At 46.2% G+C, this 22,845-nt stretch overlaps 1 protein-coding gene and 1 long non-coding RNA gene across 3 annotated transcripts in view; one reads left to right on the forward strand and one right to left on the reverse strand.

Moving 5' to 3' along the window:
* RNF122 (ring finger protein 122) overlaps positions 1-12,794 on the reverse strand; it is a 34,996-nt gene extending 22,202 nt beyond the window's left edge. For both annotated transcript variants that reach the window (XM_081843405.1, XM_081843404.1), the window contains exon 1: positions 12,412-12,794. In XM_081843405.1, coding sequence (XP_081699531.1) covers positions 12,412-12,436 — 25 coding nt within the window. In that variant the 5' untranslated portion in view covers positions 12,437-12,794. The remainder of the gene's footprint in view (positions 1-12,411) is intronic.
* LOC309331316 overlaps positions 1-22,845 on the forward strand; it is a 460,753-nt gene that overhangs the window by 30,232 nt on the left and 407,676 nt on the right. The window lies entirely within an intron of this gene.

The following is a 22,845-nucleotide window of genomic DNA, read 5'->3' on the forward strand; positions in this document are numbered from 1 at the left end:
TTATCCTCATCTCACAACAACCCTGTGAGGCAGGTTAGGCTGAGAGACTGTGACTGGCCCATAGTCACCCAGTGAGTCTCATGGCTGAGTGAGATTTGAACCCTAGCCATCCATATCCTAGGCCAGCCCTCTAACCACTATGCCAGACTGGCTCTCATTCTAACAAGCATCGTCACTCAATGAAAAAAATATACTTAGAACTCGAGACATCCACACAGAAGCAACAGCAAGGACCAGTTTACAAAGCTGGGGTTCTTTGCTCAATTGTTTCTCCACAGCGAACCCTTCTCTGCTAATATGGAAAAAACGAACAGCTAGAAGCCGCCCATTTTGAGGCAACAAGAAAATTCAGCAGCATTACGTAGTGCAGCGACCTAGATATTGTTTGGACGTCTTTAAAGGGGGGGGGGGGGAATAAATGAAAATCGGCAGGGAAAATCAGAGGCAGAAAAACAAAGTGGGCTGTTGCAGTGACATAAAGGAAGACCAACGTACCATGATTGCTGTGCGCAAGAAATCCACATGGCCAACTCCCCCAAAATTCTGAAGCTGCCTTAAGAAAAATTAAACTATTAGTCTAGCTCAATATTGTTGATTCTAAGCTGATGGGCTCTCCATGGTTTCAGACAAGGGCCTCTTCCAGCCCTGAATGGAATGAGGAGCCACTGCAGAAAAGGCCCATTACATCTCTGGATGGAAAACATGTATATGTGTGAGGGCATGGTTTACTGACTGGCTGGACTGCTAAACAAAGCATTCCATACTGCAACATTTTGTTGCAGGTCCCTTTTGAGTTATATACTGTTATTTAAGGCACTGCGGCTTTCTCCTGCCTCAAGAGATATGGCTAAGCTGTGCCCCAGCCACTCAATAGGTTGCTGGACTGCAACTCCCATTAGCCCTGACCATTGGGCAATCCTTCCTGAGGCTGGCGGAAGTTGGAGTCCTAACAACATGGTAGTAATAATAATAATAACAATAATAAAATTTCTTATACCCTGTCCATCTGACTGGGTTGCCCCTGTCACTCCAGGCGGCTTCCAACAATACAAATAAAACAAAGCAACAAAACAAACAAACATACACACACACAACACCATCAAAGATTAAAAGCTTCCTGAAACAGGACTGCCTTCAGATGTCTATGAAAATTTATATAGTTGACATCTGCCAGGAGGGCATTCTACAGGCTGGGTGTGACTCCTGAGAAGCTCCTCCACCTGGTTCCCTGTAACTTCATTTCTCGCGGTGAGGGAACCGCCAGAAGGCCCTCGGAGCTGGACCTCAGTGTCCGGGCTGAGCGATGGGGGTGGAGACGCTCCTTCAGGTATACTGGGCTGAGGCTGTTTAGGGCTTTAAAGGTCAGCACTTCGAAATGTGCTTGGAAACGTACTAGGAGCCAATCTTAGGACCAGTGTTATATGGTCCCGGCGGCCGCTCCCAGTCATCAGCCTAGCTGCTGCATTCTGGATTAGTTGTAGTTTCTAAGTCACCTTCAAAGGTATCCCCACATAAGAGTGCATTGTAGCAGTCCAAGCGGGAGATAACCAGAGTTATGTACTACTCTTGCGATACAGGGCGCGGGCAGGCAGGGTCTCACCCTGAGTACCAGATGGAACTGGTAGACAGCCGTCTTGGACACAGAGTTGGCCTGCACTTCCCTGGACAGCTGTGAGTCCAAAATGTCTGCCAGGATGCATATCTGATCCTTTAGGGCAGGGGTCAGCAAACTTTTTCAGCTGTGGGCCGGTCCACCGTCCCTCAGACCATGTGGTAGGCCAGAATATATATTTTTTTTTGGGGGGGGGGGGAAATGAACGAATTCCTATGCCCCACGAATAACCCAGAGATGCATTTTAAATAAAAGCACACATTCTACTCATGTAAAAACACCAGGCAGGCCCCACAAATAACCCAGAGATGCATTTTAAATAAAAGGAAACATTCTACTCATGTAAAAACACGCTGATTCCCAGACTGTCCGCAGGCCAGATTGAGAAGGCGATGGGGCCGCATCCGGCCCACGGGCCTTAGGTTGCCTACCCCTGCTTTAGGGGCACATTTACCCCACTCAGGACTAGAGAGCCCCCCACACCTGCCTACCCCCTGTCTCCCAGAAACAGTACTTCTGTCTTGTCAGGATTCAATTTCAATTCATTAACCGCCACCAACCCCTGCACGGCTGTCATTGTTTCAACCAGCCCCTGCAGCTCTGCCTTTAACAGACTTTTGGTTTGCAGGACTTAGCAATCAAATCAAATCTATTTTTTTTTTTTAACAGCATGCTAATACAAATTATCTCTGCAACCCTGTGTCTGGTCACCCAAGCCATCCCACTAACAAAAGCTTCCCCGGATTTCCCCTTACAACAGCCATTTTCAGCTCCCAGGCTCAGTTTGCTTATTTAGCAGAAAGTTATAAAGCTTTGAGGCTTAAGCAGGCAAGTGGCAGACACACTCTGCTGCCGGAGGTGAAGGTCAGGCCAATAGGACTCTTGCCACACAAGTGCCATCTGATTCTACAGCTCCGCTCGAGGCAAAGGCACATGGCTATTTTTTCATCCAGGAGTCCTGGACCTATTCTCTGGGTGCTGGGAGTGCTTCATGAAGCTGTCAGGAATTGCAATTCATTTGCCTGCTGGAGAACTTTCAAAACGTGGAGCAAGCCAGGTGGCAGTGGATCAAAAATCTGGATGACTGTAGTTTTATTATTATTATTTTTAATCATTAGTTCCTGTAGACAAAGAAAACTTGGCACTAAGCGTTACTATCATACTCAGTGCTGCTCTGAAAGCTTAAAAGAAGATAAAAGGTGTCTATATTGAAGCTGTTGAAGCAAACCCATTCTAGTAACTTGTTCATAATTCTAAGAACCTAATTCTAATTCACAAACTGCCTGTGCAGACAAGCTGAATTGTTTCCCAGTTTCTGGTGGATGCTATGCAAGGGACCTGCAACAAGATGTTGCAGCATGGAGTTGTCCTGTTCAGGGTTCCAGCTAGCTACTCCCTTTCCCGAAATACTCCATTCCACCCACCCAATTTTTCTGTCATTCTCATCCGTCCAACATGCATTTAGCATTCCGTGGCTGCCAAGTAGGTTGTTTTAGAGAGGGGGTCCCAAGCGTTGTTTATAGGGTTCCCCAGAAGTCTGCTGCTATCTCCCTCTTGTGCATGACTGGTGCTACTTCAGCTACAAAAGTATTGCCACTTGGCGCAGGAGTTGGATCCTTAAGAGCCTGAAATGCATCAAGCTTTCTTGACGTAGCTCCTGTGCTCATGAAAGACTTGTCAGAGCTAATCTCCTGCTCCTTTTTCTCCTGCCTTCATGGAGCCCAGAAAGCCTCAGGGGCTCGGTTGCTTCAGGTCCCTAGCAGAGCATTCTTCTTTTCTACATTGGTCCCTTACCTTTCTCGCCCTGATCTGGCCACAGTGATCCATGCGACAGTCACCTCCAGGCTTGATTATTGTAACTCACTCTATGCGGGGCTGCCCTTGCCCCAGAAACTCCAGCGGGTGCAGAATGCCACGGCGAGGCTCCTTACGGGGTCCTTGCTGCGGGATCACATTCATCCAGTGCTTTACCAACTGCACTGGCTCCCGGTGGAGTATAGGGTCAGGTTTAAGGTGCTGGTTTTGACCTTTAAAGCCCTATGCGGCCTAGGACCCACATACCTACGGGACTGCCTCTCCTGGTATGTCCCATGGAGGGCCTTAAGGTCTACAAATGACAACACTTTGGAAGTCCCAGGTCGCAAGGTGGTTAGATTGGTCTCAACTAGGGCCAGGGCCTTTTCAGTACTGGCCCCAACTTGGTGGAATGCTCTGTCACAAGAGACTAGGGCCCTGTGGGACTTGACATCTTTCCGCAGGGCCTGCAAGACAGAGCTGTTCTGCCTGTCTTATGTTTCCCTCCCCTTATGGTTTGGATGAGGCTGCATTTTAACCTGTATTTTAAATTGTTTTTTTCCCCCTATTATGTTTTTACTGCTTATCCGGCCCCACCCCTGCAGGCCAACTCTGACAAGTGGGGAGGGCAACACACCTGCCAACCACTGGAGAGGGAAGCCTGGCAAAACCCTGGAGGTCAGGTGCTTGGGAATCTCTTGCACCCAAAAAGGCAAGACTGACTTCCCAACGCATCGAGTAATGTGCAAGGGGGTTGATCCTGCTTTGTGCAGGGATCAGCTGCATGCACAGCTGAATAGGGCAGGGTTGCATGCCCCCATTCCCACAATCAGCTGATGGGCAAGTGGTCCAGTCAAGCTTTCTGCAGGATCCACCACCCTGTTCCATCCCATCAGCTGCCCATCTGGGTGATGTCAGACAGGTGGGCGTGATTTCAGGTGAGCAGCTTCAAATTGGAACTCCTGGCAGGAACCCAAGATTGGCCCATGGGCTAGATGTTCCCTAACTTGGCTTTTTTTTAAGGGTGAAACCACTCCCAGCAGAAAAATAATGCTATTTGTTTCAATTTAGTGCTAGGAAGGTGCTCTGTGTATCAGACGGGGGCGGGGGGGGGACAGACTGCTGTAATAATACTAATAATACTAATAATAATATATTGTTTATACCCTGCTAATCTGGCTGGGCTTCCCCAGCCCACTCTGGGCAGCTTCCAACAAAATATTAAAATACCGTAATACATCAAACATTAAAAGCTTCCCTAAACAGGGCTGCCTTCAGATGTCTTCTAAAAGTCTGGTAGTTGTTGTTCTCTTTGACATCTGGTGGGAGGACGTTCCACAGGGCAGGTGCCACTACCGAGAAGGCCCTCTGCCTGGTTCCCTGTAACTTGCCTTGTCGCAGGCAGGGAACCGCCAGAAGGCCCTCAGCGCTGGACCTCAGTGTCCGGGTAGAACAATGGGGGTGGAGACGCTCCTTCAGATAAACTGGACCGAGGCCGTTTAGGGCTTTAAAGGTCAGCACCATCACTTTGAATTGTACTTGGAAATGTACTAGGAGCCAATGTAGGTCTTTTAAGACCAGTGTTATGTGGTCTTGGCGGCCGCTCCCAGTCACCAGTCTAGCTGCCGCATTCTGGATTAGTTGTAGTCACCTTCAAAGGGGTCACCCACAATCCAACATACTTTCAGTATAAACAAAATCAGAGGCGCAATCTACATTGTCTGGCAGTGGCTCCCTAGAGTTTCAGACAGGAGATGTTCCCAGCTCTCAAATCAGGGGCACAGTGGGTCAGTGGGTCTGGCTGCTCACCAGAAGGTTGGTGGGTCAATCCCACTCAGGGCAGGATTCCTGTATTGTGGAGGGTTGGACTAAATTACTCATGGGGTCCCTTGCAACTCTACAATCCTACGATTCTATGATTCTTCAACAAGGCTGGCTTACCACATTTTGAAGTGAAGCAAATAAACATTACCATCAAAAAAGCCCCAACCTCCCAAATATGGCCATTTACTCCAAAGTCTACGATTAACAGCAGGTACGTGAAGAAGAGGGAGAGGATCTGCTTTGTGAGAAACTCTGATGGAGTCCATGAGCTATTTGCAGCATTCTCCCTCTTCCCGTAGGTCACCTGCTTCATGGAAGCGAACGGTTCACCTGGAGAGTCAGCTCACTGATGCAGCTAGAGAAGCTAAACCCCACACAACACAGAAAGCGAGAAACTGGAACGAAACTAGGGGTTTATGTAAAGGACTTTGTGTGGGGGTGAGCAGCAGCTGCAACTGGGTTTCCTGACAGGGAGAAGATGGTGCCTGTTCTCTACAGACAAACTGACAAATGAGGTTCGATCCCTGGCGTGTCCAGGTAGAGCTGGGAGAAAATCCTGTTTGAAACCCTAAAAAGCTGCTGTCAGTCTGTGTAGACAATACCGAGGTAGATGGATCAATCGTGTGACTCAGTATAAGGCAGCCTCCTATGTTCCTACTCTGACTGGCAGCAGCTCTCTGGGGTTTTCAGGCAGAGACCTTCCGCATTAATTGCTGGGTTGCTTTCCCCATCCCCCAAAATGGAGGTGCTGAGGATCAAACCTGGATGCAAAGCACCTGCCCTACGAATGAGCTATCCCTTCCCCTGCAGTTCCTAGTTCATGATTTAATCTTGAGAGAGACAGTGTGGTATAATGGTTAGAGTACTGGACTAGGAGCTGGAAGACCAGGGTTCAAATTCCCACTCAGCTATAAAGCACACTGGGTGACTTTGGGCCAGTTACCATCTCTCAGCCTAACCTACCTCACAGGGTTGTTGTGAGGATTTTAAAAAATGGTGAGGAGAACCATGTACTTGAGCTCCTTGAAGGAAAAGGTGAGATATAAATGTAATGAATGAAATAGATACTGTATTTTTTCACCCTATAAGATGCACCAGTCCACAAGACGCACCTAGTTTTTGGAGGAAGAAAACAAGAAAAAAAATATTCTGAATCTCAGAAGCCAGAACAGCAAGAGGGATCGCTGCGCAGTGAAAGCAGCAATCCCTCTTGCTGTTCTGGCTTCTGGGATAGCTGTGTAGCCTGCATTCGCTCCATAAGACACACACACATTTCCCCTTACTTTTTAGGAGGGAAAAAGTGAGTCTTATAGAGCAAAAAATACGGTAAATAATCTGGAGTTGCAGATTGCAGTCTGAATAAATCACTGGGGATTTTAAATGTCTGCATCCTGAGGTTAAAATGCTCTGCCAACCTTGCCTGGGATTTTTTTTTTTAATAATATTTATTACTTTTCCAACAATTTAAACACTACAAAAAAAAAAAAGAACAATACAATACAATACAATACAATACAATACACAAACACTACATAACACTAACACATTAAACTAACAAAACAAAACAAAGACAACCTTGCTTGGGATTAAGCCCCATGGACTTACTTAAGAGTAGATGCGCGCACAGGAATTTGGTGCAAATTAAGCTTTGGGTGGCCCCAACCCATGCACCTTTGCCACTGTCAAAGCTCAGCACTGAATCCAACCCAAGATTTTGTTTGCCTTTGAAAAAAATGTGGCTGAGAAAAGCTTGCATGCAAAGGAACACAAAAGCAACAGCAGGAAGAGAGAGGAGGACTCTTTAGCTGTGTAGATTGCATCTGCTTAGAGAGGGGGCTGAACCTGCCTGGGGGCCAGAGGCGAAAGTGAATGGAGCAACTGATGAAATAGGTAGCGGTATCTTTGTACAGACAGACACCTCTCGCTATGCTCCAGCCAGACAAGGAAAAAGCTTCATCTGAGTTCAAAGGCACATTCCAGCCAGGCAAAAACACTCAAGGAAAGCATGAAGCAGGGCTGGGGGAGGGGGCTATGGCTGGCAGAGGTTGTGTAGCCCGGGGAGAGTCCCAAGGGCCAGACAGAGAGGGCCACATTTGGTTCCCAGGCCTAGAATTCCCTCCCATTGCCTTAGAAGACAACTGGCCTCTGGCCTTCCAGATGTTTCTGGACTGCAGCTTCCATCATGTCTGGCAATTAGCCATGCTGATGGGTCCAGCAACATCTGGAGGGTCACCAGTTCTCCACCCCTGGCTTAGAGGATGGTCCCAGGACCATCTTAATAGGAACACTGAAAGTTTATCAGCATCACCTCTGCACTCCAGGTGTTGTGGACTACAATCCCTAACAGCTCCAGCCAACTTGGCCAATGCTCACGGGCGATGGGAGCTGTGGCCCAAAAACATCTGGAAGGCACTGGATTGGGGAAGGCACTGATATCCTCTGACAGGCTGCAGACGTCCAGGGTCTCAGGCAAAGAGAAGGCCTTTCCACCACTTCCTACATACCCGTTCTGAAATGGAGAGGCGTGGGAGAAAACCTGGAGCCTTTTGCGTTCAAGACGCATGATTTACAACTAGGCTGAGTACATCCCTTAAAAATCCATTTGCTCCCTAGAGTTCAGGGTTTATAGACTAGAATTCTTAATTATTAATAGCACATGCTTATAAGATGCACTGCCCCGTTCCCAAGAACCAAATGAGAAGTGACGTGGGTGATCCTTAATAAAATCTGCTTTTTAAAACAAAACTAAAACAACTTTAAAGTGGCCAGGGGAAGCTTTGATTTGGTTCAGACCAAATCACTACATGGGGAGGGAATGATGATTATACTCCAACCACTGCCCAAACTGTTGTTTTTCTTTTTGTTTTGGTGACACTGTTTTAAAACTGCTTTAAACAGTATTTTAAATTTCTGTAACTCACCCTGAGACCTTAGATCAGGGGTCTGTAACCTTTAAGACAAAAAGAGCCACTTGGACCCGTTTCCGAAGAAAAAAAAACTGGGAGCCGCAAAACTCGTCATTATAAAAATAACTTTTTTGTCACTTTTTATTATTTCTTTGTTTGACCCCTCAGAATTACTCCTCCTCATAGAAATAAACGTTAAATTAACAATGTTCTTCACTCCCCTTTCAATGCAGTGACCAGCGTACATGCCCCTTACAATGTAGTGGGCGGATGGGTGGGAAGGTGACGTCGGGATGGTGCGTGACTAACGCACGCACTGGCCCCATGCGACGTCACAGCCAGTACAGTGCCCGCCACAGTGGGGAGTGTCGGGGCGCACAATGCGCCTCCTCCCCTTGCTAGTATCCGCCCCGGAGCCGCGGCAAAGGTGTAAAAGAGCCATATGCGGCTCCGGAGCCGTGGGTTGCCGACCCCTGCCTTAGAGTAAGGGACATGTAACAAATTAAAATAACAGCAACAAAATCTGGAGGAACACAGGTTCCCCAATCACTGCTTTAAACTTTCATCACTGTGCGATTTTCTTAACTCGGACAGTTCCTCCAAAGATGCTGTTTGTTTTGCTTGAAGAAAGCAAAATACACACACAGACGTGCTCCAGATAACTGCAGGCACAGCTGACCTAATAACACTTTCAGTGGATGTGTGTGTGATTTAGATCAGGGAAATGGCTGGGGTGGGGGAATAGGGTTAAACACCAGTGTTGTCAAAGCTCTGCTCAAGTAGTGTTGAGCAAGTAGTTAGGCTATGTGGTGTAGTGGTCAGAGCGCTGTTCTAAGACTGGGTTCAAATCCCCACGCAGGCATGAAACTCACTGGTCTGACGTCAGGCTTGTCGCATTCTCTAAGGTTTACCTACCTCACAAGGCTGATGTGAAGCTAAAATGAGGAGAGGAATTATGCTTGCTACCCCTGAGGTGCTTGGGAGAATAAGAAGATTTGAGCATGGGTCTGCTACACCATACTTATGGGTCCAACAATCAGCAGGTGAGGCCTTGTTGTTGGTACCAGCACCAGGAACTACCCGGTTGACAGGTTCTTTGGGGGAACCCATGACTTGTGGCATGACAGTATTTTAAATGTTTGGATGCGAGCTCAGCCTCTGCCCCCCCCCCTCCATCTGCAATATGGGGAATCAGAATGCTAACTCCAGGATCTTCTGCTCTGTTTCACACAAAGTAGGAATTGAGCCTTTTGTGTGGTGGCCCCTATCCTTTGGAATTCCATCCCCTTGAATATTAGGCAGGCACCCTCTCTCTTGTCTGGTTGGCCTTCCTCTTCCAACAAGCCTTTTGAATTGAAATCTTTTCCAGTTTGCACCTGGAATTGTTTTTAAGATGCTTTTTCACTTCTTGTATGCTGCCCTGGGCTTCTTTGGGAGCCAGGGTGGGATATAAATTGAATAGATAAACAAACAAACAAACAAACAAATAAATTCAAGGGCAGATTCCAGCCAAGCAAAAATACTTAAGCGGGGTGCAAAGAAGGGGAAGGGCATGGCCTGGCAAGAGTCCCGAGGGTCACAAAAAGATGTCTGGGGGCAGTAGGGGGCTGCATCCATTCCCTGGGCCTGAGGTTGTTCTACCCCTGTCTTAAAAGTTTGCTATGAGGATTACAACTAGCTGATGCTTTCAAAAAGCTTTGAGCAATTGAGAAGCATATGCAAAGATTAAATGTTATTAAAGTACATTCATGGTTAACATTGGACAAGAATTATGATTGCGACACAGCCCACAGGCAGCTGTGATGCGGTTTGGCTATCAACACTGCAAGTCTTCTCGAAACCAAAAGTAACTGACCATGGTTTACTTAGCCACGAGCACCTCCAGTCTCCTACGGAGAGGTTTAAAATTGATAGGGCTGTAGCCCAGTGGTACTGCATCTGCTTTGTTTGTGCACCAAAGATCCCAGGTTCAATCCCTGATATTGGGCTGAGAACATCTCCCCACCTGAAGCCCTGAAGAATGGCTGCCTACCAGTGGAGACAGAGCTCAACAGGCCATGTAATCACAGAAGAACTGTAGAAGTGGAAGGGACCAACCCCCTGTTATGCCCAACTTGGGGCTCAAACCTGTGACCAAGAAATTAAGAGTCTCATGCGCTACTGACTGAGCTGTCCACAGGGCTTAAGACAGCTTCCTATTTATTTATTTCCTTACTTCATTTATATACCACCTTTTCCTCCAAGCTCAAGGTGGCACACACAGAGTCCCCCCCCCCATCTTATCCTCACAGCAAACCTGTGAAGTAGGTCAGGCTGATTTCAACCTTGACCTTCCAGTGCTCTAACCACTACACCACACCACTGGCTCCCATGTTCCTGTTCTGTATTTAGCAGTACAGTCGTTACAGATGGTCTTGAGTGTGGGGACTCGGTCTGCCTTTCAGTTTACAGATCTGCTTCAATTACAGTTTTTTTAAAAAAATGGTGGGAAAAGCAGCAGCAAAGTGAGACATAAGAGGTTAATTGAGCCTCTGACTTTGATGCCTGAGTGTCTGTGTGTACTCAAAATAAACCAGCCAGCTCTCTCCTCCTCCTCCTCCTCTTCCCTTCCATTGTCTTTGAAGCACATGGCCCAGAGGCTGGGTGCTAGTTAAATTTCATGGAACTATAAAGGGAGATTGGGGGGGGGGGGGGGAGGAAGGAAGAAGAAAGTCAGAGAACAAAAGCTACTTGAAATAATTAATCCAGGCTCATCCCAAGCAGGGCTCTGCTCCTTTTAATTAACCATTAGCCCTGCTACAAAAGCAGTCACCATCTGCTAGGCCTTCTGAATGAAGCGCTCCCCACACCCCCAAAAATGAATACACTGTAATGAGGTTTTAAAGCGCTGTGCAAATGGTGTCCCCTCTGCAGCTGGGGCAATTTCATGACAATCTCTGCCCTCTCCATAAGGCATGTGTGTGGAGGGGAGGGGGCCTAAGAAAAGTCTGGGAGCAAATGCACTGTTTATTTTGGGAACCCGTTTTAGCAGAAAGAAAACAATGCCAGCCCGTCCTTCTTAGGGCAGACACTTTGGTAGCTTAAACAGATGCCTGTTTGAGAGGGGATAACTTAGCAACTGTTTAGCAATAGGTACACTTGGCATTCTTGGAATATGGCTGCTTTTAATTATGCCCTTGACTCAGTGCTTTAGTGTTTCAATTGTCATCCTGATATTGTGGTTTTGCTTTGCCGTGTTGATTTAGATTATCTTTTTAAAATGGTGTGAGCTGCTTTGGGGGCGGATATTTGCAGGAAACAACACAACAACCAATAGCCAAGAGGAATGCAAGGGGTTGGACTAGATGATCCTTGGGTCCCTTCCGACTCTACAATTCGATGATTCTATATACTGGAAAAAAGACAATGGTTTGTGACTGTGTGGGGCAGGAATTAGAGCCTTAGGCTCCGATTCTACACATTTTCAATGGGGCTCACTCCTGAGCAAGCACACATAGGATTGCGTATGTCAAAGCAATGCATATAATGGAATTTGAAAGTAAATTACAGGCGGCCCTGTTGTCCCATTAGGGGGGGGGATACCCAAAAGTTAACAGCAGAGGAAGCCCTCTATGAAGACCAACTAAAACGTCACAAAAGAGTTAAGCAAGGACCCAACCATATTGGCAGCTCTTCTGAACTGAACACATACCATAGATTAAAAGCGCAACCCTCTGCACACAAAGAATCATGGGACCTGTAGTTTACCCTTCACAGAGCTCTTACCACGCTATAGTTCCCAGCATTCTCGTGTGGGTTTTTTTAATTTTTAATGCATGGTGGAAAAAGGGACAACCTTTCGGCTTTTCGAGTCCGCGATGCTTTGGGGAGGGGCTGGACCTGACTCGGTGCCCTCAAGACGCTGTTTCCAAAGTAACAACAAAGAAAGGAGCCTTACCTCGGAGCGAAAGAATGCCCTCAATTTCTCCTCCCTCCCCTGCGAACCATCCCGGCAGGTTCCTTTTGGTCCCTTTAAAACAATCTGGGGAGCTTTGTTTACAGAGACAGATTTTTGTTTAAAAAAAGATAAAATCAACAGGATCTGCATCTCCACCCGAAGACCGGACAATGAACTTGGCCGCCCGCAATGCCTGTGATTTGTTCGTGTTAAAGGAGCGGGGAGGTGAGGGGTTGGTTTTTGGCCAGCCCGTTTCTCCATCATCATCTCCATCATCATCATCATCATCATCATCATCATCATCATCACCACCACCACCCTGGGTCGGACAAGCTTACCGTTACACCACTGGAACGGGTGCATCAGAGTCCCCAGCTCAGCTGCTTGCAAAGAACACCCGAGGTGCAGAGGGAAAATAAATACATAAATAAATAGATAAAACAAAGCCGCCGCCCCCCCAAAGAGAAGCCCCCTCTCTCCGCCCCCAATGGTCAGTTCGATTGGGGCTCAACAGTTCAAGGAGGCAGTCTTCTCTTCCTGGATCAGCAGCATCAGTTGCAAGCCAAGGGCAGGGGAGGGGGGTGAAAAACCTGCACAAAGGGGCCAAGGGAGGCTGATTCCGACGAGCAGCGCGCACGCGACGGCCGGCCCCTCCGCGAAGCTCGTCAGCAGCGCTTTCCCGGGGAAAAGATTGTTTCTGGCGGATACGATCTACGAGGTTTGGGGACTTGACCCCCCCCCCCGGGCACGGAGACACCGCCCCCCGAAACCCCGCCCCCTCCAAGAAGCAGCCAATCGCCGGCGCCAGCCAACGGGGCTTATTAGCATGCTTTCTTTTGATGTGACCCGGGAGATGCGCCGGATGGGCTGGCTTTGGAACGCGGTTGCAGCCTATGGCGCTGCGGGCTTCGAGAGAGACACAGATCGATCCACTTATTCCGCTGAAGGATTCCAAGCGTGAAGTTTAAATGGGACGGGTTGGGCAGCAGTGAAGTTGTGGCTCTCTAGATGCTGCTAGACTACAACTCCCATCATCCCTGAGCCCTAGGCATGCTAACTTTGTCTGATGGAGTTCATTTGGAGGATCACAAGCTCCTGACTGCTGCTTTATGGGGTGGGTGGTGTTTAGTTTTGGGTGGTTTTGGGTAGTTTTGTTCTGAAAAAATACAGGGCAGGGTGGAGCAGGGTGGTTGGTGGTCAATTTTTCGCTTCCATCTGAAGTGACTTTAAGCAACCCATTACAATCTATTGCAGCCTAACAGAATGGCCCCTCTGGAATTTGTCGCACGTGCACATACACATAAATTTCTAAATCTGTCTGTGCTTGGCTACCCAGAGCTTAAATACATGACATTTCACAGACCCTTTCAAACTCATGCATTTGGAGAATATCCTTAACCTGGCACACACACACACACGCACACACACACAGAGGAAGAGAAGAACAGTTTGGATTTGATATCCCGCTTTATCACTACCCTAAGGAGTCTCAAACTGGGTAACATTCTCCTTTCCCTTCCTCCCCCACAACAAACACTCTGTAAGGTGAGTGAGGCTGAGAGAATTCAGAGAAGTGTGACTAGCCCAAGGTCACCCAGCAGCTGCATGTGGAGGAGCAAGGAAGCGAACCCGGTTCCCCAGATTACGAGACTACCGCTCTTAACCACTACACCACACTGGCTCTCACTCAGAGAGAGAAATACAGGACAAAAGTGCATCAATACAGGACATAGCATTTTACACCAAAATACAGGACAATCCTCTTTTATACAGGATAGGTGGAAGATGCTCAGTGCTCAGATTTCAGCGGGCTGAGCCGCAGCTTTTAGAAGACTAGCCATCCCACCAGCTGTAAGCCTGAGTGAAGATTTGAACTCAGATCTCTCCAGGACTAATCTGGCACCCTAGCACATTACCCTATATGGCTTTCATTGGCTAGCTAGGTAACTTTTCACTCAACAGGTGAAACACAGTACAAATAGTTTAGATGGCCTGAAGAAGTACAGATTTACGACGGTTGGACCTTAATGTCACGAAGTGGGCTACCAATGCAATTTAAAAAGAAAAGGTATTTGAACACTGAACAAATGGAGGGCATGGAATGGACTGTCCTGGGAAAAGGAGATGGCTGGCTGGCCCTCTGAACAGGAGCATTTCCACGCTGCAACCTTTTTGTTGCAGGGACCACTTGTAGAGACCAAGCACTCACTGAAAACGTCGGGACTGTTCTGGCCTTGCACTTTCATCTGGACTGAATGGCTAATCCTGGTCACATAAATTCACCCTCGTGCTCTGCACCTTCTTGATCCCAGCTTTAGCAAACAATGGAATTGCATCTGATAAGCAGTAGAATAACACACTAGGAAGGCCATGCAATGAGGCTATAAAACAAGGGGAGGCACCTCAGAGATATAGCCCAGTCTCATCCATCGTTCTCCAGTTGTTACCAAATCCTTCCACTCGGCATCGTACCTTCTAAGCGCAGAACCTATTTTGTCACACTGGGTAGTGCCAGTTGCTGTGTCTCAAACAGTCCCTTCTATTTCCCCAATTCAAGGGTGAGTGGCAATGCTTCTGTAGCCAAAACAGTACCTCCCACACGGAAGCAGGTCGTAATCAAAGAGATCTGGGGGAAGCTCAACATTTGCAGAAGTGCATAATCTTTCTTTAAAAGAAAACAACTGTGCACACAGCACTTTGTGCTTATATGCAGAGCAGGAGTTTGCAGTGCTCTTGTACTGTTGTTCTGGTTTGAGCTTCCCATAGGCCAGTGAGAAATGGACAAGACAGCAGGACTCTTACGTTCTTAAAGAATGAAATCCAAGCAAAGCCAGTGCTTGACCTGCTCTTTCGCGAATCCCCAGCTGCCCCTTTTCAGGTGGAAAGGCTTTCCCACTCTGGGCTGCTTCCTCACCTTCAAAGCAGGCTTTGAAGGTGCCGATCAGGCTGGCTGGCAGCCACTCTCCCCGGCACCTCCCAAAGCTCCAAGCTAAGGAAAAACTGGTGGGAGTAAAGGCAGTAGACAGAAACTGACATCCAGCATCATTCTGTTGCAAGTCCTCATATTTCCCCCCCTAATTTTTAAAAATTCATTTTATAACACAAATAAACAACACAAACAGAAAAACAAACACTACAAACAAATTCTTGTCTTATCCTTATTTTTTTTAAACATTGTTAGCTGGGCTTTCCCAAGTCCCCCCCCATCTGATTTTCATTTTACCTCATCTTTAGCAGTTTACATATATCATAATTTCTAACCATTTTTTTTTATCACACTTACTTTTACCATAAAAATCTTCACATTTTATCACTTACAAATAATACTATTTTAAAATACACTATCTTCTACTTCTAACTGTGCAGCCTATATCCACTTCCAAAGCTATTCTAAGATTTAAATATTAACATATTTTTTCAAATATTCCTTGAACTTCTTCCAATCTTCTTCCACCGTCTCTTCTGTCTGGTCTCGGAGTCTCCCAGTCAGTTCGGCAAGTTCCATATAGTCCATCATCTTCATCTGCCATTCTTTGATAGTTGGTAAATCTTGTTTCTTCCATGTTGCAAGTCTTCATAAGAACATAAACAAAATCTGCAGGATCAGTTCAGTGGCCCAACTAGTCCAGCATTACAGTGACCAGCCAGATGCCCGTGGGAAGCTCAAAAGCATGACTTGAGCAGAGCACAGCAGCAGTCTCCCCTTGTGATGTTTTCAGCAATTGGTATGCAGAAGAATATGGCCTTTGACAGCCTTGCCTATGTTTTGGAAATAGATGAAGCTACAGCAAGATGCTACCTAGCTCCATTGACAATGAATAAAGGGATAGTTATTACAAACATGCTGGAAGAGGTGTGGGAATAAGTGAGTTTATTTCTGCATGTATTGGGTTTGCCACCTTTTGAGAAAATGCCGTTTCAGATATCTTTCTCCGTTATATCAGGAGATAGGCACCTATTCTTGAAATACATATCAAAGACTTCGATTTGCGAGCATCTTGATATTAATTCAAATTATGCTGCTGATTGCAAAGGTTTGCCTGGCTAAACTTTGGAAAGGTGAAAACATTCCAACAATAAAAAATGGGATTATGTAAGTGCAATATTGCAGTCTACAGTATGTGAAATTTCCAATTGCTGGTGGTTTACGCTATACATCACATTATAAACTGGTGTGATTTATAGTTTGGAAAATACTGCTGAATGAATGGATAACTGGGGATAACTGATAAAAGGGGGGTGTTATTGGGTTGTTGTTTTTATTTTGATTATATATTGTGGTTTTATATTTTGATTTTGTTCTGTGAACCGCCCTGCGACCTCTGGGTATAGGGCAGTATACAAATTCAATACATAAATAAAAATGAATAACTATGTTGCAAAGTTGCAAGGTGGTCTTATTTTATAATGTGCTGGAAAGTATTGTCTGGATCTCTAAAAATTCAAATTAAAAATTATTACTAACTTTCTTACTTTGGTGCTAAATGTAATATATACCGACAATAGAGTTTTCAAGTATTCTAAGAAGTATGGCATTTGAAAGCTCAGTGTGGATGTCATTATGTCCTCGATACATCATTGAAGTTGCTTACTTGTTGACCTTAGGTCAGTCACGGTCTCTTAGGCAAAATTACCTCACAGGGTTGTTGGCAGCATAAAATGGGGAGGGGAGGACTGTGGATGCCATCTTGAGTTCCTTGGAGGAAAAAAAGGATATAAATGTGAAATATACTCAGAGTCGAGTGTGAATTTCATGCTCTTTATTCAGCTCATAGTAGCAATGAATGAAACTTACCCCAAAACATCTAGCTATACTGTATACAATGGGCTCTGCATAATTGGCTAATTCCGCTGTTCCTGCAGGCCAATCAGGTTGGTAATTCACTTCACCCAGGATCCTGATTGGCTGCTCCTGCAGGCCAATCAGGTTGCTGATTCACTTCCACCTGGAGCTGGATTGGGTGGCTCCTGTGGACCCATCAGACTGCTGCATTCTGGATCCTATTGTTCTAGGATTCAGCTCAGTACATAACAAAATGTAACAAACAACCATGAAATATACTCAAGAGCCAAGAGTGGATTTCATGCTCTTTATTCAGCTCATAGTGGTGAGGAGGAATGAAAGTTCCCCCAAAATATCTGCTTTATATACATTATTTACACAATGGGCTGCACGTGATTGGCTAATTCCGGGATTCTCCTGTAGGCCAATCAGGTTGTGGATTCACTTCCACCTGGAGCTGGATTGGGTGGCTCCTGCGGACCATTCATACTGCTGCATTGTTCTAGGACCAATCAGACTGCTACATTCTGAATCCTATTGTTCTAGAACCAGTCAGACTGCTGCATTTTGGATCCTATTGTTCTAGGACCAATCAGACTGCTGCATTTTGGATCCTATTGTTCTAGGACCAATCAGACTGCTGCATTTTGGATCCTATTGTTCTAGGACCAATCAGACTGCTGCATTTTGGATCCTATTGTTCTAGGACCAGTCAGACTGCTGCATTTTGGATCCTATTGTTCTAGGACCAATCAGACTGCTGCATTTTGGATCCTATTGTTCTAGGACCAATCAGACTGCTGCATTTTGGATCCTATTCAACTCAGTACATAACAAACCATATGCGGAATTACACTGCGGCTCCCATCTTCCTTGGTTTATCTTACTCCAGGGACTCTGCATTTATGAGTAATATCCCCATCACAGACAAAAGCTGGACAAAGAGATTGCACTTTTCCCTTGCCACAATGGTTTCCTACCTCCCTCCCACCTCATTTCCTTTTTGACAGGCCATGTGCACTTCCTCTAAAACTGTGTTCCTTTTGAAGAGGCAAAAGAAAATGCACGTGTGAAGGGGCAGGGAATCGTTGCTGTTTTGTGGCAGATAAATCTCTCTCCCCTCCCCGCAACTTCCCCAGTCAGCATTCTGAAACTGCCTTGAAGAAAGCAGAAAGACGTAAGATTAAAAATGTATGAAAAAGTTGCCTATAAAGATGATGCAGTGGATTACTATCAGTCAGCCTTCCCATTCTCCAGTGTGGCTGTTAACTGAGAGATAACTCACTCTCACTATCCTGCTACTGTGTGTTGGAAGCAAGGAGACCTGGGAACTCATTGGCCCCTCTAGATCAGCACTGTCGAGTATGACTGACAATGGTTGTTGGCATCTGTCTGTCCCAAGAGACAATGGAGTATGCCTCCAGGGGTGAAGTCTAACTGCTGTGTTAGCACCTCCCTGCAGTAGTGTGTATGGAGGTCCTGGGCTGCTCAGATGACAAGACCCCCCTCTCAGCCTCACTGACGTGGTCCAAAGAAAGCAGAGCAATGCTTTTGACACCAGCTGGGCTGAAGGAGTTGCTGGAAGGAAACATTCAAGGAGCCATTCATCTTGGGAACTCCACTCTGGATGGGAGAATATGTCAGTTTCAGTTGCTTGCTCTTTCTCATTTTCCCAATCTTAAATTCAGTTCTCCACATTTTCATATTGACTTGCAGTATATAGATATAGATGATAGATGATATAGATATAGATATAAATATTCCTCATGATAATTCATCAGAATTTTCGTGTGATGCAGTCATACGCTTGGATGCAGTCTTACATACACATTTTTGCAAAGCAATTGTCCCCAGTGCAATGCATTTTGTATTGAATAATAATAATAATAACAACAATAATATTTTATTTATACCCCGCCCATCTGGCTGAGTTTCCCCAGCCACTCTGGGCAGCTTCCAACAAAATATTAAAATACAATAGTCTATTAAACATTAAAAGCTTCCCTAAACAGGCCTGCCTTCAGATCTCTTCTAAAAGTCTGGTAGTTGTTTTTCTCTTTGACATCTGATGGGAGGGTGTTCCACAGGATGGGTGCCACTACCAAGAAGGCCCTCTGCCTGGTTCCTTGTAGCTTTGCTTCTCGCAATGAGGGAACTGCCAGAAGGCCCTCGGCGCTGGACCTCAGTGTCCAGGTAGAATGATGGGGGTGGAGACGCTCCTTCAGGTATACTGGACCGAGGCCATTTAGGGCTTTAAAGATCAGCACCAACACTTTGAATTGTACTCGGAAATGTACCAGAAGCCAATGTAGGTCTTTCAAGACCGGTGTTATGTGGTCTTGGCAGCCGCTCCCAGTCACCAGTCTAGCTGCCGCATTCTGGATTAGTTGTAGTTTCCAGGTCACCTTCATGTATCTTTATGCGCACTTTGCCCCGGCACATACATTTTTGTACGTGTGACTTGGTTGCAAAATTCAGAGAAGTGCACATTTCATAGGATGACTGAGTTTCGGATTGTGTATCATTTCAGAAAGTGTGGATTAGGTAGGTTTACCTTTAAATGCGAACTGAGGCAGATTTCTCCCCATCCCTACTGGCAGTGGCTCCCCAGGGTTTCAGGACGTTCTGGTTCTTTTACCAAGGCCCTTTTCCCTGCAAGGCAGATGCTTTAATGTGCAGCCTGTACAGTTGTGTCAATAAATCATATATCACAAAAATGCCACAGGTCTTCTGTGACCTCTTTCCAAAGAAAACCAACCCAGGGTGCACACAGGATCCCCTAAAACTTCTTACCCTTTCTCTTGAACATTGCGTTAATTTATTCTACAGCTGCCTGCCCAGAACGCCTTAGAAACATGGGAAGCTTCCTTGCATGGAGTCAGACTGTTGGCCCAGCTCACTCACTCTTGTTTACCCTGCCTGGCAGTGGCTCTCCAGAGTTTCAGACAGAGAGCTGAGCCTGGGATGTTTGCATGCAAAGCATGTGCTCTATCCCTGAGACACAACTCTAAGGCCCATTGGACAGTTGCTATCTGCCTCTTTCACCTTAGAGGCATGGGCTACTGGCTTAGAATGAGGTATTTTGCTCCTCAAGCGCCACCTGCTATCTAGACCCCTTTCATATAGTAGAAACCAAACCAAACCAGAAAGACAAAGGAACAGATCTGCTTCTTACAAGGAATCTCTAGTAGTCTGGCAGGCACCAAGCCAACCACAGAGTTTGTCTGGGATTATAATCCATTCCAGACACAGGGCAGGTGCTTGTTAGCATCCCATCCGACTTGCAGGCGGAACACGGCACCCTTCGTGGCTGTCAGATGATCCTCTATTGTTTGCATATTTGTGAGATCCAGACAGACAGCTGCCCAGCCATGTAATGAAAGGTCTGCTTAAATTTCAAGAAGTGTGTGTGTGTGTGTGTGCGTGTGCACACACTTGCCTGTACTCACAGAACACAGAAGCATAACCAGGCCTCCTAATAGTCTGGTTTGGCATCTGTTTACAGCACAGCTGAGAACATTATTTATTTAAAATGCGCATACATCACCCTTCACATGATTTGGTTTACAAATTTAAAATGTCAAACAACACATTATTTTCTCATGCATTCATTCTTACTTTTATGACACCTCCTAGTGGTGCAGCAATAAAACTGCTAGCACATAAGGAAAGCTAAGCTGGGTCAGATATGGTTTCAATTTGGATGGGGAAACACATGCTGAGATGTACTGCAGGGGTGTGTGTGGAGTAGATGATACAGAACCCTTTGATTCTATATCTTGCCCTTCCTCCAAGGTAGAAAAAAGGTAAATGACCCCTAGACAGTTAAGTCCAGTCAAAGGTGACTATGGGGTTGCGGCGCTCATTTCACTTTCAAGCCGAGGGAGCTGGCGTTTGTCCACAGACAGTTTTCCAGGTCATGCAGCCAGCATGACCAGACTGCTTCTGGTGCAACAGAACACTGTGACAGAAACCAGAGAACATGGAAACACCGTTTACCTTCCCTCCACAGTGGTACCTATTGATCTACTTGCATTGGAATGGGCCAGTGTGGTGTAGTGGTTAAGAGCGGTAGTCTCGTAATCTGGGGAACCGGGTTTGCGTCTCCGCTCCTCCACATGCAGCTGCTGGGTGACCTTGGGCCAGTCACACTTCTCTGAGGTCTCTGAGCCTCACTCACCTCACAGAGTGCTTGTTGTGGGGGAGGAAGGGAAAGGAGAATGTTAGCCATTTTGAGGCTCCTTGGGGTAGTGATAAAGCGGGATATCAAATCCAAACTCCCCCCCCCCTCCTCCTCCTCTTCTTCTTTCAAACTGCTAGGTTGGCAGGAGCTAGGACAGAGCAACAGGAGCTCACCCCGTCATGAGGATTCCAACCACCGACCTTCCGATCGGCAAGCCCAGGAGGCTCAGTGGTTTAGACCACAGTGCCACCCACGTCCCTTTCAAGGAGTCCTCCAAGAAGTTCAAGCTGATGCACGCTATTCTCTGCCTCCCCATTTTACCCTCACAACCCAACATACTAGGTTAGGCTGAGAGACAGTGACTAGCTTGAAGTCATCCTATGAGTTTTATTCCATGCACACACCACAGACCACCAGTTTAGCAAACTGATTTGCTTGTACAAAATGTCTACTGTTGTAAGATGATGTCCAGTTTTTTTTTTTTAATATTGAACATCCTTTCTGATTTGTTTATAGGGCAGTTATATGACAATGCGCATGCATCCTGATTTACTGGTGAGGCATTTACACACCATCCTATTAGTCAACCAGCAGATAAGCAGAGCCATTGGCAAGATTATAAAATGCTTAAAATATACTTTCAAAGCTTATGAGAGTAAGTAGGGTTTTGTCTGGGGTTTAAAAGAGGACAATTTTGCCTCCAAGTGAGCCAGTCTCCTTGGAGGTGGGTGAGCCCTAGCTGTAGGCACCATAGACAGAAAGGCCTTTTCTCTGGTTCACACCTGCTTCTCCTCTAACAAGGAAGGAGCAGGGAGAAGGAACTCAGCTGATAATCTGAGAACGTGGGTGGGATGGACCGTATGGGAAGTGATCCTTTATGTACTTGCGTCCCAAGCCATTAAAAAGCAATAAAAATCAATACGAGCACTCTAGATTTGGCTAGGAAGGATACAGCCGGCCAGAGGAGCACTTTTAATGCCAATGAGACGTGATCTAAACAGGCAGGGCCAGTCCAAACCCTAAAAGCTGCATTCTGTGCCAACTGAAGTTTCCAAATGTTCTTCAGAAGCAACCCCAGACAGAACCACAGCAAGCTTCTCCTGGAGAAGCCACAGCCAACAAACCAGCCCAAACTGGTAAGAGGCCCTCCATGCCGCTGAGGCCTCCAGTGATAAAGTGGACCCAAGAGAACCTCAGACTTCATAGGAGTTTTCTGCAAGTGCCGATTCACCGGTTCACTTGGGCAGCAAGCTTGGATTTGTAAGTTTGCTGGCAAAGGGAAAATGCCCATTTGCGGGCACGGTTTGAATCTTAATGTATGGTTTTCAATGAAACTCAGTAGTAGAAAATGCTTGCCTCCTCCTCACTCTGCATGACTGAGTGTTGCTAAACTGTGCATACCAACACAGAGGCATGGCCAGAAAAAAAAAAAAAGGAATGTACTTTTGGAATTCGTTTGTCAGTAAGGGCTGTTTTAGACTTTTATCTGCTATACTTCTTTCCCTTGACAGCTGTCCAAGTTGGTGGGCACAATTGCATCTTGTGGTAGCAAATCTCATAGTCTAAATATGCTTGGAGTGAAGAAGTACTTCTTTTTTCCTGTCCCAACTCTTCCAATATTCAGCTTCAGTGGATGACCACAAGTTCTAATAGTGTGTGTGTGTGTGTGTGTGTGTGTGTGTGTGTGTGTTGCAACCTTTTCCCATAGAGGAGTTGACCATTTTGGTTGCCATTTTCTGCACCTTCTCCAGATCTAGAACTCCCTTATTGAGATTGTGGGATATTTACAATGCGGTCAAAACCATC

This window comes from Podarcis erhardii, assembly GCF_964252035.2.
Source record: "Podarcis erhardii genome assembly, chromosome: 16".
Classification (NCBI taxonomy): Eukaryota; Metazoa; Chordata; class Lepidosauria; order Squamata; family Lacertidae; genus Podarcis; species Podarcis erhardii.